General features: G+C 36.6%; 1 protein-coding gene across 2 annotated transcripts in view; it reads left to right on the top strand.

Moving 5' to 3' along the window:
- MRC2 (mannose receptor C type 2) overlaps positions 1–17,672 on the top strand; it is a 74,709-nt gene that overhangs the window by 47,519 nt on the left and 9,518 nt on the right. For both annotated transcript variants that reach the window (XM_058179550.1, XM_058179551.1), the window contains exons 13-23: positions 2,585–2,727; positions 3,104–3,206; positions 4,385–4,523; positions 5,221–5,256; positions 7,270–7,430; positions 9,568–9,635; positions 9,752–9,852; positions 11,691–11,836; positions 13,299–13,404; positions 14,809–14,972; positions 17,440–17,548. In XM_058179550.1, the coding sequence (XP_058035533.1) occupies positions 2,585–2,727; positions 3,104–3,206; positions 4,385–4,523; positions 5,221–5,256; positions 7,270–7,430; positions 9,568–9,635; positions 9,752–9,852; positions 11,691–11,836; positions 13,299–13,404; positions 14,809–14,972; positions 17,440–17,548 (1,276 nt within the window). The remainder of the gene's footprint in view (positions 1–2,584; positions 2,728–3,103; positions 3,207–4,384; positions 4,524–5,220; positions 5,257–7,269; positions 7,431–9,567; positions 9,636–9,751; positions 9,853–11,690; positions 11,837–13,298; positions 13,405–14,808; positions 14,973–17,439; positions 17,549–17,672) is intronic.

Below are 17,672 nucleotides of genomic sequence, written 5' to 3'. Positions count from 1 at the left end.
CCTGCTATGCAAACCATTGTTGCCAAATGTTCTTCTGATTGTGGTCTTACAAAAACTAATGTTTGATTATCATCCCATTGATTGAAAAACATGACTCTATCTTCTCCTTCAAATGAGCTGATAATCCTAGAGGTTCATATACTTCCCCCACCCCCACCCCTCGCAGATATGTAGCATTGGATAATTTTCCTCAATAAATAAATGAACGTCAGGGTCAAGAAATCAAGAACCAGGATAGATAGAGTTCAAAAGTACTACAAGTTTATTTCATAGTATCTATTCACAAGAATCTGATCTACTAAGGGTCAAGGCCAGGTAAGAGTTAATGGACTTCAAAGGGGACTGGATTTAAGTTTCTTATGAAGGCATAGAGATTCCAAACCAATGATTCATTTGACTCCACCCTCGGGCTCAGCCTAATCATCTCCTATATGAATAAGTCTAAAGTTTTTAAATCATTTGTTTAACTGAGTTCTCTTTATCTAGTTTTAGAACTTGTGTGGAAAACTGGTCACATCTTAGGTCATAATTATGCAAATATATATTGAACATTCAAAAGGGTTCACAAACTTATAAGCATCACTGTATACTCAAAGGATTAAAGGGAAAGAGAATGATTTTAACTTGAACTGATTTTAATGCAGCAGTTTCATAATTCAACATAAATGCTATGGTTTGAATGTGCTTGTATTTCCTAGCTGGTATGATACAGTAACAGCATATTGGTTTGCAAATCAGAGATCCTCTAGTTTTGCAGAATAGTGTGAAAATATTTGTAATAAAAAGGTGTTTTTGAAGACTGCCTAGAAACTGCAATTAGTGTAAAATATAGTAGCCAACTTGTTAGATAGTTTGAAACAGGAATTGCTATTTATTTATTTATTTTTCAAATTTTTATACCGCCCTTCTCTGAAGACTCAGGGCGGTGTACAGCAAAATAAAACACCAATAATCAAAAAAATTTAAAATACAATATCCAGTTAAAAAACTAATTCAATAGCTGTATGTTAAAAATATTAAATAAAAAATTACAAAATTACAAAATAGATTAAGACCCCTATTAAAAGCCCACTAAAAACCCACAGTGTTAAAATTAATCAATCAATTAGGGACATTACATTAGATGGTGCTGCTTTATACTGCTTTGGGAAGACTTCACTTTGAAGACTTAATCAGTTTTGTTCACCATGATACAAAAAAGATGTTGAACATGCAGAGAAGAGCAACAAAGATGATTAGGGGGCTGGAAACAAACATATGATGAACTGTTACAGGAACTGGGTATATCTACTCTAATGAAAGAAGGACTAGGGATGACATGATAGCAGTCTTCCAAGATCTGAGGGGCTGTTACAGAGAAAAGGGTGGTCAACTTAAAGCACCTGAGGGTAGGACAAGAAAATAACAGAAAATTATCAAGGAGCCATCCAACCTAGGACTAAAGAGACATTTCCTGACCATTGAGAACAATTAATCAGTGGAACTGCTTGCCTCCAGAGGTTGTGAGTGCTCCATTAGGTGGAGGTTTTTAAGAAGAGATTGAATAGCCATTTGTCTGGAATGCTATGGGGTCTCCTGCCGGAACAGGGGGTTGGACTAAAAGACCTCCGAAGTCTCTTCCAACTTTGTTATTCTGTATTGTAACTCTAATATGTTATTCATTGGTTTCTAAGTACAGTTCAAAGTGCTATTTTGCTTGGTTCCTAGGTACCTTCCTGAATATGCTCTCTGAGAAAACAGCATAGGAGTCCTCATTACAGAGAGGTTAAATGGCAAAACTTATAGATAATGCTTTTTCACTGTGGAACATTTCCCACTTTTGGTCTGGTGGCCATCCAGAACCTAGTTCAAACAGTGCTTTTAAAGAAAGTTTTTTTTGGGGGGGGTGGGGGGAGAGATTAATGCATTGTGTTTGTGTCATTGTAATGTACTGTATTGCTGTTCTTGTTTTAGTTCTGTTTGTAAACTACCCATTCAAATTATAATAGTATATAATATCACCAAAAATAAATAAAAATAAAATAAATATAGAAGACTGTGACTTTGAATGTAAGAGCAAAGGATACCTGGGAATAAATTAACAGATGAGATGAAAGACAAGTAAGAAAGAAAGAGAGAGAGAGAGAGAGAAAGAAAGAGAGAAAGAGAAATTGACATGTTTTATGACTATGAACTGAGGAGAAATGTAATGGGTGTAATGAATAGATTTGTAGCTCTATCACACATTACTGTAAATATGGTTTTGGTTAAGTAAGAAAAACAACCAAACCTCAATCAATATTGAAGGCTTTAGATAGAATAAAAAACATGAGATTCACATTATCCCAAATGCCAACCAAGTTATGAGAAAACATGATGCTCCTTTTGCATATTTATCAGATTCTGCCTTTGTTGAGTCTTCAGGAGAAGGGATATTATTCCAATGGAGCATTCTTCTTTAACAGGATAGATTTCATTTTCCAGTGCAGTATTTGTGTGAGACATATCCTGTTATACATTTTTAACAAAAACCAGAGTTAGTCATGCTGGGATAATAACAGGGATAAATTAGTAAAATTACCATTTCTCCTTAATTTTTGGACAGGTATTCAGCTATGATAAGCTGCAGGAAAAGAAAAATTGGATCACATCACATTTGTTCTGTCAGGAATTAAAAGCACAGCTCTTGAGCTTGAGTGATTATGAGGAAGAACATTTTGTAGCCAATACTCTCAACAAGATTTTTGGGTGAGGAATAAAATAAGTACTTAAGTAATTTTGTAACTAATTAGAAAATGTATACTTTGGAGTTACAGGCTTATATACATTTGTGCATTTCTCTGTGCTCCTGAATATATACATGCATTGGCTGAGTATAAGGTAATTTTACCCAGAGTTTCTATATATTTTGTAAAGGCCCAAATTAACCTCAGTAAAAACATAACTTAAATCATGGCAATACTTTTATTTGGGGCAAGTAATTAGGGGAAATGAAGAAGAAGATGAATTGTTCAATTTTTTCTCAGCATCAAAAGCAAAATTAGACTACTTATCTTAATTATATCAAATGGATTTTTTTCGCCTATGCAATCATGTCTTTCTTTCCCCCTTTGCTATGACCCAGGGAGTCGGAACCTGACATTCATGAGCAACATTGGTTCTGGATTGGCTTGAATCGCCGTAGCCCTAGAGCTGGGGGAAGTTGGACCTGGAGTGATGGTGTTGGAGTGAGTAGTGGATTTTATATTTGGAACATACATGGAAAAGTGTAAATATTTAGACAGTATTTATTAGTTTATTTATTTATTGAAACAGCTTTTTTTTAAATTACAAATTGAGCTATGGTTTGTTTAATGTAGCATTAATTCTGTCTGCTTAGACCAATTAGTCAAACAATTTACACTGAAAACAGAAAAACCTATAAGCTTTATAATAAATCAAATAACATTCTCTCTCTTCTGTATTTTGTACTCCAATGCATCAAACAAATTAAATGCCAATATTTATATTTAAAAAATCTGAAAAAGGTTTGGGAAAATATGGGTTTTGCAGCAAGAATATCTTGTCTCTTTTTTCTGACTCTGAATAATTCTCACTATCAGCTGTTTCTACTTTTGATTACCATATTTTTCAGAGTATAAGATGCACCTTTTTCCCCAAAAAAAGAGGGTGAAAATCTTGGTGCATCTTATATGCCAAATGTAGCTCCATCCAGCCTCTCAAATGGATGTTTCAGAGGCTGAAAAAAGTATCAGAAACGAAGCTTCAGAAAAAAAGCCTCCAAACAGAGCTTCAGAAAAAAAAAAGCCTCTGAAAGGAAGTTTCAGAGGCTTTTTTTCTGAAGCTCTGTTTCGGAGGTTTTCAGAGGTAGAAAAAAAAGTTTTTTCTGAAACAGAGTTTCAGAAGTAAAAAAAAAAAAAAAAGCAAGGCACAGAGCTCACAACCAACAAGCCTGTTGCTAAAATTCACCTCTGGAAACAGCTGATTGGGGGTATTCTGATCCACCCACGAATCAGGTTTTTTCTTATTTTCCTCCCCAAAACCTAAGGTGCATCTTATATTCCGAAAAATATGGTAATTATACTGGAATACGATACGCCCATCCTGAGACAAGTTCTGCTTTCATATATAATTGTTTATTTTTGACTTGGTGAATAGTTTCAAAACTAGAGTACTTTAATAATTTAAAGCACAAACAATAGAAAATATTTCATTTTTCTCACCCAAAATGCTCTAACCTTTGAAAAACTAAGCATAACTCAGGAGAGGAGGAAATAAGAGTATGCTGGCAGAGGATCAAGAGCAGCCTATCTGTGTCTCTTGCACCTGCAGTCAAACATGATCTGAGAGTTTTTCTCCAAATCTCTTTGGAACTAACTGCTTCCCGTTTGGTTTTGGCCTTTAGTTTTCTTATCACAACTTTGACCGCAGTAATCATGATAATGATGACATCCGTAACTGTGTGGCCCTGGACTTGGCATCCTTGCAGTGGGTGCCTCTGCAGTGTGAAATTAAACTGGACTGGATCTGCAAATTGCCCAAAGGTGACTGGGATTGTAATGAGGAGGCAGGGAGGGAGCAGAATAAAAGAAGTGATGAGATAGTACAGAGCACAAGGTATTTGAGATAAAGTTTGAACATGGTTTGTATTCTTAATTCCATTCTCTTTTTGGGGAATTGAATACTTACTGGTATGTACTTATGAATACTATTAAGTATCTCTATTTTTTGCTGTTTATTTCTTCATTTCTCTATGTCTTTAAATATGAGACTTTAAAGAGGGTTTATTAACTAATTTCAATGACTACTAGCTGTCAATTACTTTTGAGAATGTCCATCTAAGTAGACCATATGAATAATACAATTACAGCTGTGTACTTCAGCTTGAGACAGTTTTGCCCCATTTGATTTGCAAGATTAACTTTTTTTTATGACTGTCCTGAATTTTTTTTAAAAAATTAGCTTTATCCACTACACTTGCTTTTCTTTTTATTGCTGCATTATTATGGCAGTTATTGTCTAACTCACAAATTTATGTGGATCGCTCATTACTAAGTGCTCTGAGTTTTGACAGTAAAGGAAATAGAAAAATCTATAACTATTTTAATAAAAAGGGAAATAAATTCACTTGCCTTATGGGTGTTTTAAATAAAGACAATTCATTTTACTGCTTTCTTGAAAACAGTTTGATATACTTGATGGGAAAATGATTTATCATTCATTCATTTATTCATTCATTAGGGACTGAGGTGAAAGAACCAGAAACAACCATCCAAGGTGAGTATATCTAGTCTAGTCTATATATCCTAATTCTGCTGCCCCCATTCCTGTAAAGTTATGTCCTTTCTTTGATTTGTATACACAACAGATATTTGTTCTGATGCATGCAAATTAAAGACAACAAAGTTAATATTATGCTTCAGGGATTTTATGAACAATGGACGTCAAGACTTACATATATAGATGTGGTAGTATGCCACATTATCCGTAAACTATTGTAGTTGGCAATAAAGGATTATGTTTCTTAAAAATAAATTATTTTTTTCAGCAGGTGGTTGGTAAGGATTTTTGTTAATCAACTAAAACTAGAAAGGATTTGATATCTAGAAATTGGGTGGACTTGCAGGGGCCTAATATGTATGAATTGGTTTTAAGAGATGAGCTAAGTGCTCTGAGAAAGTGCAGGTCCCTAACTAAGTGCCAAAAGAGGAAGGCAATAATCATTGTCAATAAGGCCCTACTTCTAAAAGACAGATCAGTGTTTGAGGCAGCAGAAGGAAAAGTTGATTAAAATGAAAGGGGGGTGGCTTTTGTGAGTGTACACCTTAGCATATTATGATTATGGTTTCTGGAGGCATATGTGATCTGGAAAAAACTGAAAAAGAAAAATAATTGACTGAAGCTGAACACAGCATTTATTTTTACTGTATAATCTAATCCTCTGGCTCCAATATATTATATTCAGCACAAATTCCATTTAATGTAAATGTTTGTGGGAGGTGCAGCTTTGATGATTCTTAAAACAATAAGAAAGTTAAGTTTGTTGAAACTTCTGTTTTATGGGGCAGGAACTGATTTTCTATCATGCATTTGATTTTGATTGTGTTTATTTAGAAACAAGTTATTGTGTTGTAAATTGACCCAGCATATTTATTTTACTCGGTATGTTCGCTCTTATAGCGCTACTATGCAGGTTATATTTAATAAGTTTTATTGAGTGTGGCTTACTGACCAGACTCAAAGAATTTGATTTGACATTTATTTTATCGTAGGTGAGAAATATATTGCAATTGAAATCAAATTCCAGTCAATCCCATTCACTGTGTGCAATCGTAATGGATGAAGGAGGTTGTAATCTTAACAGTTTCTGGATGGCAAGAAATTTATGGTCAAGATATTGTGTTCATAAATATTAAATGCTCATGAGGATAATGTTCACCTACATTAGTTTATGAGCAGAAATTTGATACAGTTTTGGTGAAACCTGTTCATTCACCAATACTGAAGGATTTTTAACTCTTCTCTTAGGACAGTGATGGCAAATCTTTTTGGCACCGAGTGCCCAAACCAGAACGCGTGTGCATGAGTGTGCATGGGGTGCATGGGAATGCCAGAAATCCAAAGACCAGCTGGCCAAGGTGCATACGCATGCCAATCAGCTGGTCTTTGGGTTTCCAGCACGTGCATGCGTGCCAGCCAGCTGGTCTTTGCATTTGCTGGAGCACCGGAAACCCGAAGACCAGCTGGCTGGTGTGTGCATGCCTCTTTTTTGGCCAGTTTTCAGGCTGTTTTCGAGCTGTTTTGAGACCGTTTTGGGGGCTGTTTTCAGGCCATTTTTCAGAATGTTTTCAGGCTGTTCAAGCTGGTTTTGGCTATTTTTGGGCAGTTTTCAGGCTGGGGTTTGGGCCATTCTTTGGGCCAAAAATGGCCTGGAAAAGGCCAGAAAAATGGCCTGGGTTTTTGCCATTTTTGGGGGCATTTTTTGGCCGTTTTCTGGCGCTCTGGTACCTACAAAGACCAGCTGGCCATATGTGCACCAGAAACCAGAAGAGCAGCTGGTGATGGTGCATGTGCCCACAGAGGGCTCTGTGTGCCACCTCTGGCACACGTACCATTGGTTCGCCATCAAGGTCTTAGGAAAACAAAAAACAAAAAACAAAACAATAAAAGAGTAACTAACTAAGTAAAAGAAATCATTCCTTTGATGATTACATTATTTGCTGTATCGTTGATTTTTGTACCGCTAATAAGCAGTAAGACAGACCAGTTATTTTCTCACTTTCTCTTCAGGGAGTAATGAATGGTTAAAGTTTCAGGATGCTGAATACAAGTTTTTTGATCACCATTCAACTTGGGTGCAGGCTCAACGTATTTGCACATGGTTTCAAGCTGAGTTGGTATCAATTCATAGCCAAACTGAATTGGATTTTCTGGGCCAAAACTTGAAGAAGGTAGGACTATATCTAAAATATGATGATGTGATGAATTCATGTCAAATAAATTTAGTCAAATTGGTATTGTGTTATCTTAGGGATTGTAAGGGTTTCAGGATCACTCAAAAGACATTTCCATATTTCCATCCATCCAAAACAACTCATTTATGGAAAAAACAAAAAGGGAAGAAGTTGTAAGAAACACAAAAGATTTATAAAAAGAAGACAACGTAGTTTTGATTTCCTCTATCAAAAAAAATCTGTGGAGGATGGACTACCTCCCTGATAATCCAGTTGGAAAGCAGCCTATTATAAGAAGAGAGTATTGATGATTGATAGGATGGGAGGGGGGTCTGGAGGAAGACATCAAAAACAAGACTCTATTTATATCATAACTTAATTTTGCAAATTTGTATAGGATATTATATAATTTCTTTGTATTGCTTTTTAATTATTAACAAAAAAAGAAAAACATAAAGATAATAATTTGGAAATGCTTATATTGTGAAAGAGAACAGAAAAAAAGACCATGTAAAAGTGCTTTAACAAAAAAAAAAAGGAAAAAATAGGACAAAGAAACAAATAGTATATCGTTGTAATAGTAAATAGTTGCAACTTCGTATTTGCTAAACTAATGCAAATATTATTCAATGTACTTCTAATATATTTATACAACCATCATTTTTAAGTTATCATATAAATGCATTCTATATAAATGAATCCTATATTTCATTATAGTTATCTATACAAGTCTACATCTATAAGCAATTTGCTTGTAAGTAAGTGTAATCAAGCCTTCAATCTATTGACTAAAAATGGCCATACCTTTATCTTTCCAATGATGCAGTATCAGTCTTAGCCATAATAAGAGCATGGAAAATCCATTTACGTCATCCAAATTCCATGTACTTGAGTTCAAAAGAACATTATACTCCAAAAAATTTAGCTTTTGTTGCACATATTTATACAATCCACCACTTTGTTGCCAAACTTGGTAAATAGAAAATATTGTGGAAACATAATATTTTATGTTTTAAAAAGCATTTTCCCTATTACATCTTCAACAAAGTGCTGCTTTTAACAGTCCTTTTCTATATAAATGTAATGGGAATCCAATAAGATTAAGTGTTCAGAGTGTAGTGTATGCACCTTTTAATTCAAACATGGACAATTGTGATTTTGACTTATTTTAAGTTAAAAAAGAAAGCTATTTTCCATTGATGTGTTATAGAACTTTATATTCCAGTGCAGTTGGTAAATGAGCATATGTTTTTAATATACATATTCTCAGATTCAGTTTCTGGCATTTTCAGGTAAAAGATTAAAGATTAATGTACATAATTATTTTATCTATGTTTAAAAGTACCTACAAAGAACATAGCACTAATGAGACCATGCTGTTGGAATATTAGTAGCATTTTCCTAATGGAAGGGCCAGGTAACTTTTATCCCTAAAGTGATCTTATTACACTGTATAATTTAGACTTCTACATTACTTGCATATTAGATGGCTTTAATGAGAACCCTAGCCAGACCAGTAGGCAAGCTAGCTGAACCGAGTGGAAGTGTTAATTCAAAACATCTGAAGAACGCCAAACTCTGGAAGACTGCTATATGTAATATGGTTTTTTTTAAGGTGATGGTAAACTGGTTTTTTTAACATAAATACTGGGCTAGACAAAACAACATGGTTTGGTATAAGAGAGCTTGCTGTGTGCAGTTATGGTTTCATGTATAGATAAACTATGTGGGGATTGAAGCCTTATTAAGGATGAATCTTGGCAGATTTGTGTGCATTTGCAGGCCGATTTAATGTTGATATTTTATTCTGCCTTTCTTGAAGAATATACAAGGGGGTAAAGTTATATAAAAGCACGTTGTTTGATCCTTGAAAATATAATAGAGAATTAATAACCTTAAAGAGAGATTGGTGGACTTGTGATTGAAGGCTGCTGTGTCAACAGTTATTTAATAGTACTTGAGGCATGTTTCATCAAAAGCTAGAATAATGAAAGGAGGCGGCCCAGAATGGTATTTTTTTTTAGTCACAACAGTTTAGTTTGACATTGGAGAGAAATGATTAGTTCTCTTATTCTCATTCTCCCTCTTATTCTCTATGATATTTCTAATGCCAATATATACAATCCTTGACCAGTTTTCAAGGGGTCAGGAGGAACATTGGTGGATTGGATTAAACACCTATGAGAACGATGGACGGTTTCGGTGAGTTTTCTGTGTTCTTCATTAACACCTGTCACTGCTCTAGAAATGTTTTTATTTCATGACTTCACCTTTGCTTAAAATATGAAAGTCTCCCTCTATGCATTTACTTCCTTCAGGTGGTCTGATGGTTCTCTGTTGAATTTCATCTCATGGGCACCTGATAAACCACGGTTTATCAACAAAGAAAGGAAATGTGTGTACATGACAGCTAGCCGAGGTTAGTAGTAGATATTCATGGTATTGCTTGACATTCCCAAATAATAATTGATTTCTTTCTTGAGTGCCTTTACTGTGTCTATGGCATAACGCAGGTGTCACCAACCCCCAGGCCACAGCGTATTACCAGGCCTTGAGCTGTTTGGAACAGGGTCACAGAACTGGTGGGCGAGCATCCCCACTTGCACAAGCAGCAGGCGAGTGTGTGCTCCATTTGCATGAGCGGTGGGCATGTTTGCCCAGCAGACGCACAAATGGAGCTGCACACTTGCCCACCGCTCTCATGGAACTATCCCCTCCTCCCCCAACCCAGCCAATCTGCAAAGCTGGAAAGGTTGGGAACTATGGCATAACATTTCTTTGCTTTCTTTGTTCTTGATACTTCTCCTGAAGTTGGCGCTTGGTGCAAGCTCACTTAACAAATGTTTCACTTAGCAGCACAAACTTTTGGCTCAGTTATGGTCATAATTCGATTACCTGTACTTGCCCAATTAATCTCCTTGATTTCATGGACTGATGAGTTGGGATGAATGGAAAAAACATCCCCATGGTAGATACAATGAGAGTTGGAGCTCCTCCCCTCCCTCCACATTCTAGATACTTTTGAATTATTTATATAAAGCTTCAATATGGGTGATCTCTTTTGTTACAAACATTTCTGCGGTTCTTGTAGAACAGAAGTTTTCATTACATTCTTTCTAGATTGTTGGGGGCAATAAGTTGACTGTATATATAAATATACAAATAGAATGAAGACTATTGCTAACATAGTGTAAGCCGCCCTGAGTTTTCGGAGAAGGGCGGGATATAAATGCAAATAAAAATAAAAAATAAAAATAAATAGGAGATTTTTTTAAAAGGCAGCGATTTCAACAAATATAAAGAATAAAAATAGATTTTCTTTTTTTTAAAAAATCCCATGATAGAAAGCTAAAATGTTTTTTCTTCCTTTTTTTCCAATTAGCCAAGTGCCAAAATTGGTATCCTTTTTTTTTTAATTGAAAAAGTTTTTAAAAAACAAAAACATTTTCCCCCCTTTTTTTTCCCCTCCCTCCCAGAAAACCCCCTTCCCCCTCCCTTCCCCCCCCCCCCCGGCTTCCCGGGTCAATCACAAGGTATTGTTATACATAAACCAAACATAGAATAAAATTTTCCCTTCCAATCCAATTAACCTCATCCAAAGCTTTTCATCTCCCAACCCCCTCCCCATTACATAAAATAACTTCCTAATTATTCAAAGGCAATCTGATATTTCTTAATCTGATATCTGTTTTGTAGATAATCAATCCATTTTTTCCATTCAATTAAATATCTTTCCTGCGTATTGTCTTTTAAAAAAGCTGAGATTTTAGCCATCTCAGCCAAATTAATGACTTTCAGTATCCATTCTTCTATTGTAGGTACCTCTTCTTTCTTCCAGTATTGCCAGAATTGGTATCCTTATCTGCCATTGAAAAACTTTGTGCTATGCACCAAGCTCATAGAAATGTTTGTAGTAGTAGACTTCTTTCCTGTCTTTGTTCTTATTTCCTTGCTATTAAAGCACTATAGTTTCTTCTCTTCCTCACTTTCCATTCTCTTTTTAACAAGTGGAATGCAATTAACCATTAATATGGAAATGTGTATAAGGTTCCTTTCATTTATATTTTATTTTAGTGGTGTGGGTCTATATGGCTTTTCAGACACAGCAGGTAAGAAAGGAAACACCACAAGTTTCATATTTTGAGGTTTTTTCTGCCAGAATTTTAATACCAAGTCTTGGTACCATTTATTACTACAGCAGTTTTTTTGAGAGGGCCACTGTGCTCTTGCTCATCATCATTTTTCCATCTTCTGCAGAGGATTGGGGTGACCAGAAATGCCTCACTGCTCTGCCTTATATTTGCAAGCGTACCAACATCACCACTGTGCAGCCCTCCTTGCCATCGCTACTTGTACCAACTCCTGGCAGCTGTGCCCAAGACTGGCATGCCTTCATTAATAAGGTACTCAGATCACTCTATTGTAAATCATTAGCGGGGACAATTTGAGAGGCATATCTGTCTGTGCATCCTCTTTGAGCTGAATATGTGAGAAGAAAAATAAAGGTTTGTGGAGAATACTGAAACCATTTCTTCACAAATATTCCTATTCCTGGTATCAGGGCATTTTCCTGAAAGTCTGATGTCATTTTTTTTTTAAATTTTGTCACAACAGTATACACAAGCATCAACATAAAATAACTACATATCATATAAGCATATATATGAGCAAAAGTATGCAATAACTATACTAATTTGATATAATGAAAGGAAACAATAGGACAGGAACGGTAGGTACTTTTGTGCTCTTATGCACGCCCCCTATAGTTCTCCTAGGAATGGGAGGGCGCCAAAAATGTAAGGTTCACTTATTAATATGTCTAAGCTCATAACTGCCAATCAAGAGACATAGACAGAGGCTTGAGTAAAATAGCATTTTAATCTTGATCAGGCTCAAAATGGTTAGTTGTTCCAAACACATAAGATGATACATACATGCAAAGAAGGAACTACAAACTCATGAGAGAAAGCAATGTCCTCTTATACCAAAAAGGTCATAAATCCTCAACTCTGGCATCTGCGTATCCTGGAATCTGGTTTGTGTATCTCCTGAAATAGGATAGTGCCTCTTAATGGGCACCATTAGTCTCTTTTGTTCTCACATTTGGCTATTTGGCCCCCTGAGGATGACACGTTCTCAGCCAGAATGGGGTGGGGAGAGATCTGATCAAATGATATAGTTTGACAATTGCCAGACACTTTCGGAATGATATCCCAATAACAATCCAGGAATATACTCAATGTGACCTCACAACACTCCAGGACACCAGCATGTCTGTCTTACAGTTTCAAAGGCATAATATATATGTCAGTGTCACAGGAAACATATACACAACAGCTAGCAAGTTTCTACTAATTCTAGTATTTCTTGTTTATCTCTTCTCCTTCATTTAATGTTTAACATACAAGAATAAAGAGCCAGTGCAGTAAAATAGTAAATATGGTTGATGAGACTTTTGACTGAAATCCTAGTATGGTTCACTCGATGTCAGTCATTACTGGTTGGTCTATATCAGGGGTCCCCAATCCCTAGTCCTTGGACCTGTACTGTGCCTGGCTTGCCAGAAACTGGACCGCCTAAACAAGTGAAGCCCCACCCGCAGGATGCAGGCAGCACGTAAAACCACACCCACCCCTCCGATCTGCGGAAAAACTTCTATCCACGGAACCAGTCCCTGGTGCCCCAAAGGTTGGGGGACACTGGTTTACACTACCTCACTAGGTTGTTGCAGGAAGAAAAAGTGTTTTTAGAGAGAGGAATAATAAGAGGAGCAATAGTAAATTACTGTAAATAAATTTGCATACAAAAGATTCCTCCACATCCTGTTTTTTATTCTTTCTCTCTGTTGTTAAATACTTTTTATAGTGCTTTAGGATCTATAATCAAGATAAAGTGACATGGCTGGAGGCAAATCGGAAATGTGAATTTCAGGGAGGTATATTGGCTACTGTCTCCAACCTCCTTGAGCAAGGTAGGTTTTATCCAAGGGTGTTTGGATATGCGTACACAGAGAGATGCTTGTTCTGCCTCTGAAAAGTGGACAGGTTTTGGTCCCAGAATATATATGAGAGTTCTTCAAGAGATAAATGATAAGGGAGAATGGTATTTTTCTTAGAAAAATTCACCTAATGAAGTGTAAGTTAGGAGGTGGGGAGACAGATACTGAACCTAATGTGGTGACCTCACAATGCAAACTCTTTTTGTACATTTGTTGAGAGGTTACAGTAAATGTTGTACCTTGATGAACGTATCTTTTCTTTTATGTACACTGAGAGCATATGCACCAAGACAAATTCCTTGTGTGTCCAATCACACTTGGCCAATAAAATTCTATTCTATTCTATTCTATACTAGTACAGGGGTCTCCAACCTTGGCAATTTTCAGACTTGTGGAATTCAATTCCCAGAATTCCTCAGCCAGCAAAGCCCTTCTGAAAGAAATAATATCATGATTGGCTATGGGTTTCAATAATAACTAAAACAAAAGTGCAAGTTTTTCTTGTTGGTAACAGATGTCTCTTTGAAAATGATTTCCGTATGAATTTGAAATTTCCAGAACACTAAAATAAATAATCTTCCAGTTCGCAGGAAGGAAAAAATAGTGGGGGGGTTTTAATCAGTGTGTGATAGCCAGAGATTCATCTGTTTCTTTCTTTGCCTCTCAGCATCATAGTTAGTAGTCTTTGGTAGAGATATCTGTTTTAACCCTAAACTGTTCTGAATTCTGCTTAGAACAGATGTCTTCTCTGATAGAGCAGAATTTATTTTGTAGCGTTCACTCCAGGAATATCTGAAGTAGTACTAAAGAATAGAGGCCCCTGAAAATATAAATACTGCATTTATTTTATCTGTTGAATAACTAAACTAACAGGTTATCTATTCTAAACAAGACAATTGTAGCATAATTGTAGTAGTCTTATTATTACCAAAAGACTGCTCAAGTCTATGCCAAAAAGTGACAGGACGAAGTACCATTTCAGTCCAGGGCAAGCCTTTTTTTATGCTATGGTCTGAGCATAAATTCAGAGATAAGAGGAGATAATATTGAACAATTCTGAGCTGATTTCTTTGGCAGTACCAATGTTAAAATAGTATTCTGACACCATCCAATGAAGCTTATGATGTATAAAATCTGTTAGCTTTTAACTCTCCTTTATCTTGAATGTCGATCAAGGACTGCAGTGAAACCAGAGGTAACAAAGCCAGAGGAGGACAGCAAATTTTATACTATGGACAATTGAAAAACACTAGCAGAGGGAATAGTGGAATTCAACTTTTGAGTTCCTAACTCCATTTAGAAAAACAGCACTATATGCATTGCTTTTTCTCTAATCGAATGCCAAACACTTTCCATTCTTTTGTTTCTTTCTTGCAGCTTTTATAACAACTCTTCTTCCAAATGAGACCTTTGATATATGGATTGGCCTCCATGATTCCAAGAAGGAATTTCTTTGGGTAGAATCTGAGGCTGTCAACTATGTGAACTGGGCCCCTGGAGAACCATCTGGATATGGAACATCCATTGCTAGTGATCAGCCAGTGAGCTGAACTTTTACTGCTAATAGCATAATTAAGGCTCTGGATTAAATAAAATACAGGAAACATATTCAAACAGGATTACAATTTCTATTCAGGCTTCCCTGCCAAAAACTGCAGAAGAAAAGGCTATGCCTTATGTATTTCTAGAATGTGGCTTTTGATTTCTAACTTCTGAATTTTTGAAGTTGGTCAATCATGAAAATGGCCTTTTGTGTATTTTCATAAACAAATGACAATTTGTTTATTTCTCTTCAAGCATTTGGCATGATTTTCAGAGAACATTTTTCTCTACCCTCTTAATAAATATATAATAAAATTGGGGGTTTTTTGTTTTGTTTTAGGTGATTTCTTAAAAATATTAAAACTTGCAATCAGTGTTAAAATTAGTATCTAGGGCAGCATTCTGTTACTTACAAATTAACCAGCCACCTGTTTTTTCAAAGATGCTACCAGCACATCTTGCAACGCAGGCCATCTTCAACCTACAATTGGCCGTTTAATGACTGTTCAAAGTTACGAGAGACTCAGGAAAAAATTACTTCCAATCTGTCCTTGAAATTTTGATTCCCCGATTATTCCCAAGGTCATGTGATCACATTTTAGGCATTTGGCAACCTGTTTGTACTTATGACTGGTTGTCAAGAGTCCTGTAATTACATGATTGCCATTTGCAATCTTCTCTGCTCGTTTCACCAGAAATTCAATGTGGAAACTGGCAGATAAAGCTGCTGCCGCTTGTGGAAGGACTTTCCCTCCCCTCTTTGCAGGGTGGGGGGAGGGAGACTCCTGCAGGAAAAGATGGAGAAACAAAGATCTTTGGGATGCAAACTTTTCTTCAAGCCAATGCCAGAGTTTCTCCTACACACCATGTAGAGGAGAATTTTGGCGCTGGGCTGGAGAAAAGAAGCTTGCATCCAGAAGATCTGAGCTTCTTCCCAACCTTTCCAGCCAAAAAGCTAGCAAACGTGATCTTTCTAAATGCTAGATATTTATTTATTTATTTATTAATCACATTTATATACCGCCCTATCTCCCGAGGGACTCAGGGCGGTTCACAGGCAAGTAGAAGACATATAAATACAGACTAAAACCACAGTTAAAAAACTTATTCTACAAAGCCGAATTAAAAAGCAATATAAATAATAAAAACCATTTAAAACCAATATAAATTTAAAAACTAATCCAGTCCTGCGCAGATGAATAAATGTGTTTTAAGCTCGCGACGGAAGGTTCGGAGGTCCGGAAGTTGACGGAGTCCTGGGGGAAGTTCGTTCCAGAGGGTGGGAGCCCCCACAGAGAAGGCCCTTCCCCTGGGTGTCGCCTAACGACACTGCCTAGCTGACGGCACCCTGAGGAGTCCCTCTCTGTGAGAGCGCACGGGTCGGTGAGAGGTATTCGGTAGCAGCAGGCAGTCCCGTAAGTAGCCCGGCCCTATGCCATGGAGATATGCTTTTTCTAGCTTTCATACTCTTAAGAAAGATTGCACTTGCTAGCTTTCTGCCTGAAAAATGAATAAATGCAAAGTTTCTGAAGAGTAGAAGGTTCTTCAAAGAAGATCCATCAGAGACCTGGGCTTCCTTTTTTCACTGCAGTGTAATGGTTTCCTTCTGCACATGGAAAGGAGCAGATTACCTGTAATGGGCCGAAGAAAACAAAGCTTGAATCTTTGGGATCTGAGTTTTTAAGACTCGGTGCAGGAATTCTCTTTTGCCCTCTTTTGGCAGGCAGCTATTCTTTTTAAGAAGAGATTGGACAACCATTTGTCTGAAGACCCCTTCCACCCCTGTTACTCTATTATTCTCCTTTGTCTACTTACTGGCCTGTGTGGTTACTTAGCATCCACAATTCAGAGTGCTGGGATTGCAGTTATTGAATTAAGTGGTCATATGGACACCTTACTTAACTGCCACAATGACTTGCAACCAAAATTTCAGGCCCACTTGTGGTTTTAAGTTGAGGACTACTGGTAATGAGTTCCAAAGTTTGGTAAAGATGAAGTAGCAGTTTGGTTTGGTTCATGCAGAATGAATTAAAATTGAATAGGATAGTTTGTGGTTTGACATATTGCAGGAGTCAGGTTACTGACATATTGTGTATATTAAGCTATCGGGCTTATTTATTCCACAATAAGATTATTGTTCAGGTATAACGAGTTATGTGAAAACCACAACTTGGTTTAATGTTCAGTGTGTTGCTTGTTTTTGTGTTTTCTGGAACCCATTGTCTATTCTGCTTTGCCTATATACTTGTAATATTTGCCAAGAGCAGTTTCATATATGTCATGTTGCAGTAATCATAAGACAAGAATTGGACAACACAGTGTGGACACACTCAATCCATTAATCAAATCAATATTTATTTGGTCATAAGCCAGCAGACACTCAGACAATTATTGATGTTGTTTGATAGGTACTTTCTCATGATTGCAGGTGTATAATTTTGATTTTCCTGGTTCTGTTTCTCATAGACCAACTGCGCTATAATGTGGCATGGCCTCCCTTCCATGTTTACAGGCCGTTGGGATGATAGGAACTGTCAAGAGGAGAAACATATTTTTATCTGCCAGAAGAGCAAAGGTAAGAGTTAGGAATAATGCTTAAGCCAATAACATTGGCTTAAGTTATGCTTAGCAGAGAGGGCTTGTGATAATTTTGATTCCTTGTGCCAAGAATGTTGGCATTCATTTCTGTTGTGCCCAAG

This window comes from Ahaetulla prasina, chromosome 4 (genome assembly GCF_028640845.1).
Source record: "Ahaetulla prasina isolate Xishuangbanna chromosome 4, ASM2864084v1, whole genome shotgun sequence".
Taxonomy (NCBI): Eukaryota; Metazoa; Chordata; class Lepidosauria; order Squamata; family Colubridae; genus Ahaetulla; species Ahaetulla prasina.
This window is presented reverse-complemented; position numbering and strand designations above follow the sequence as displayed.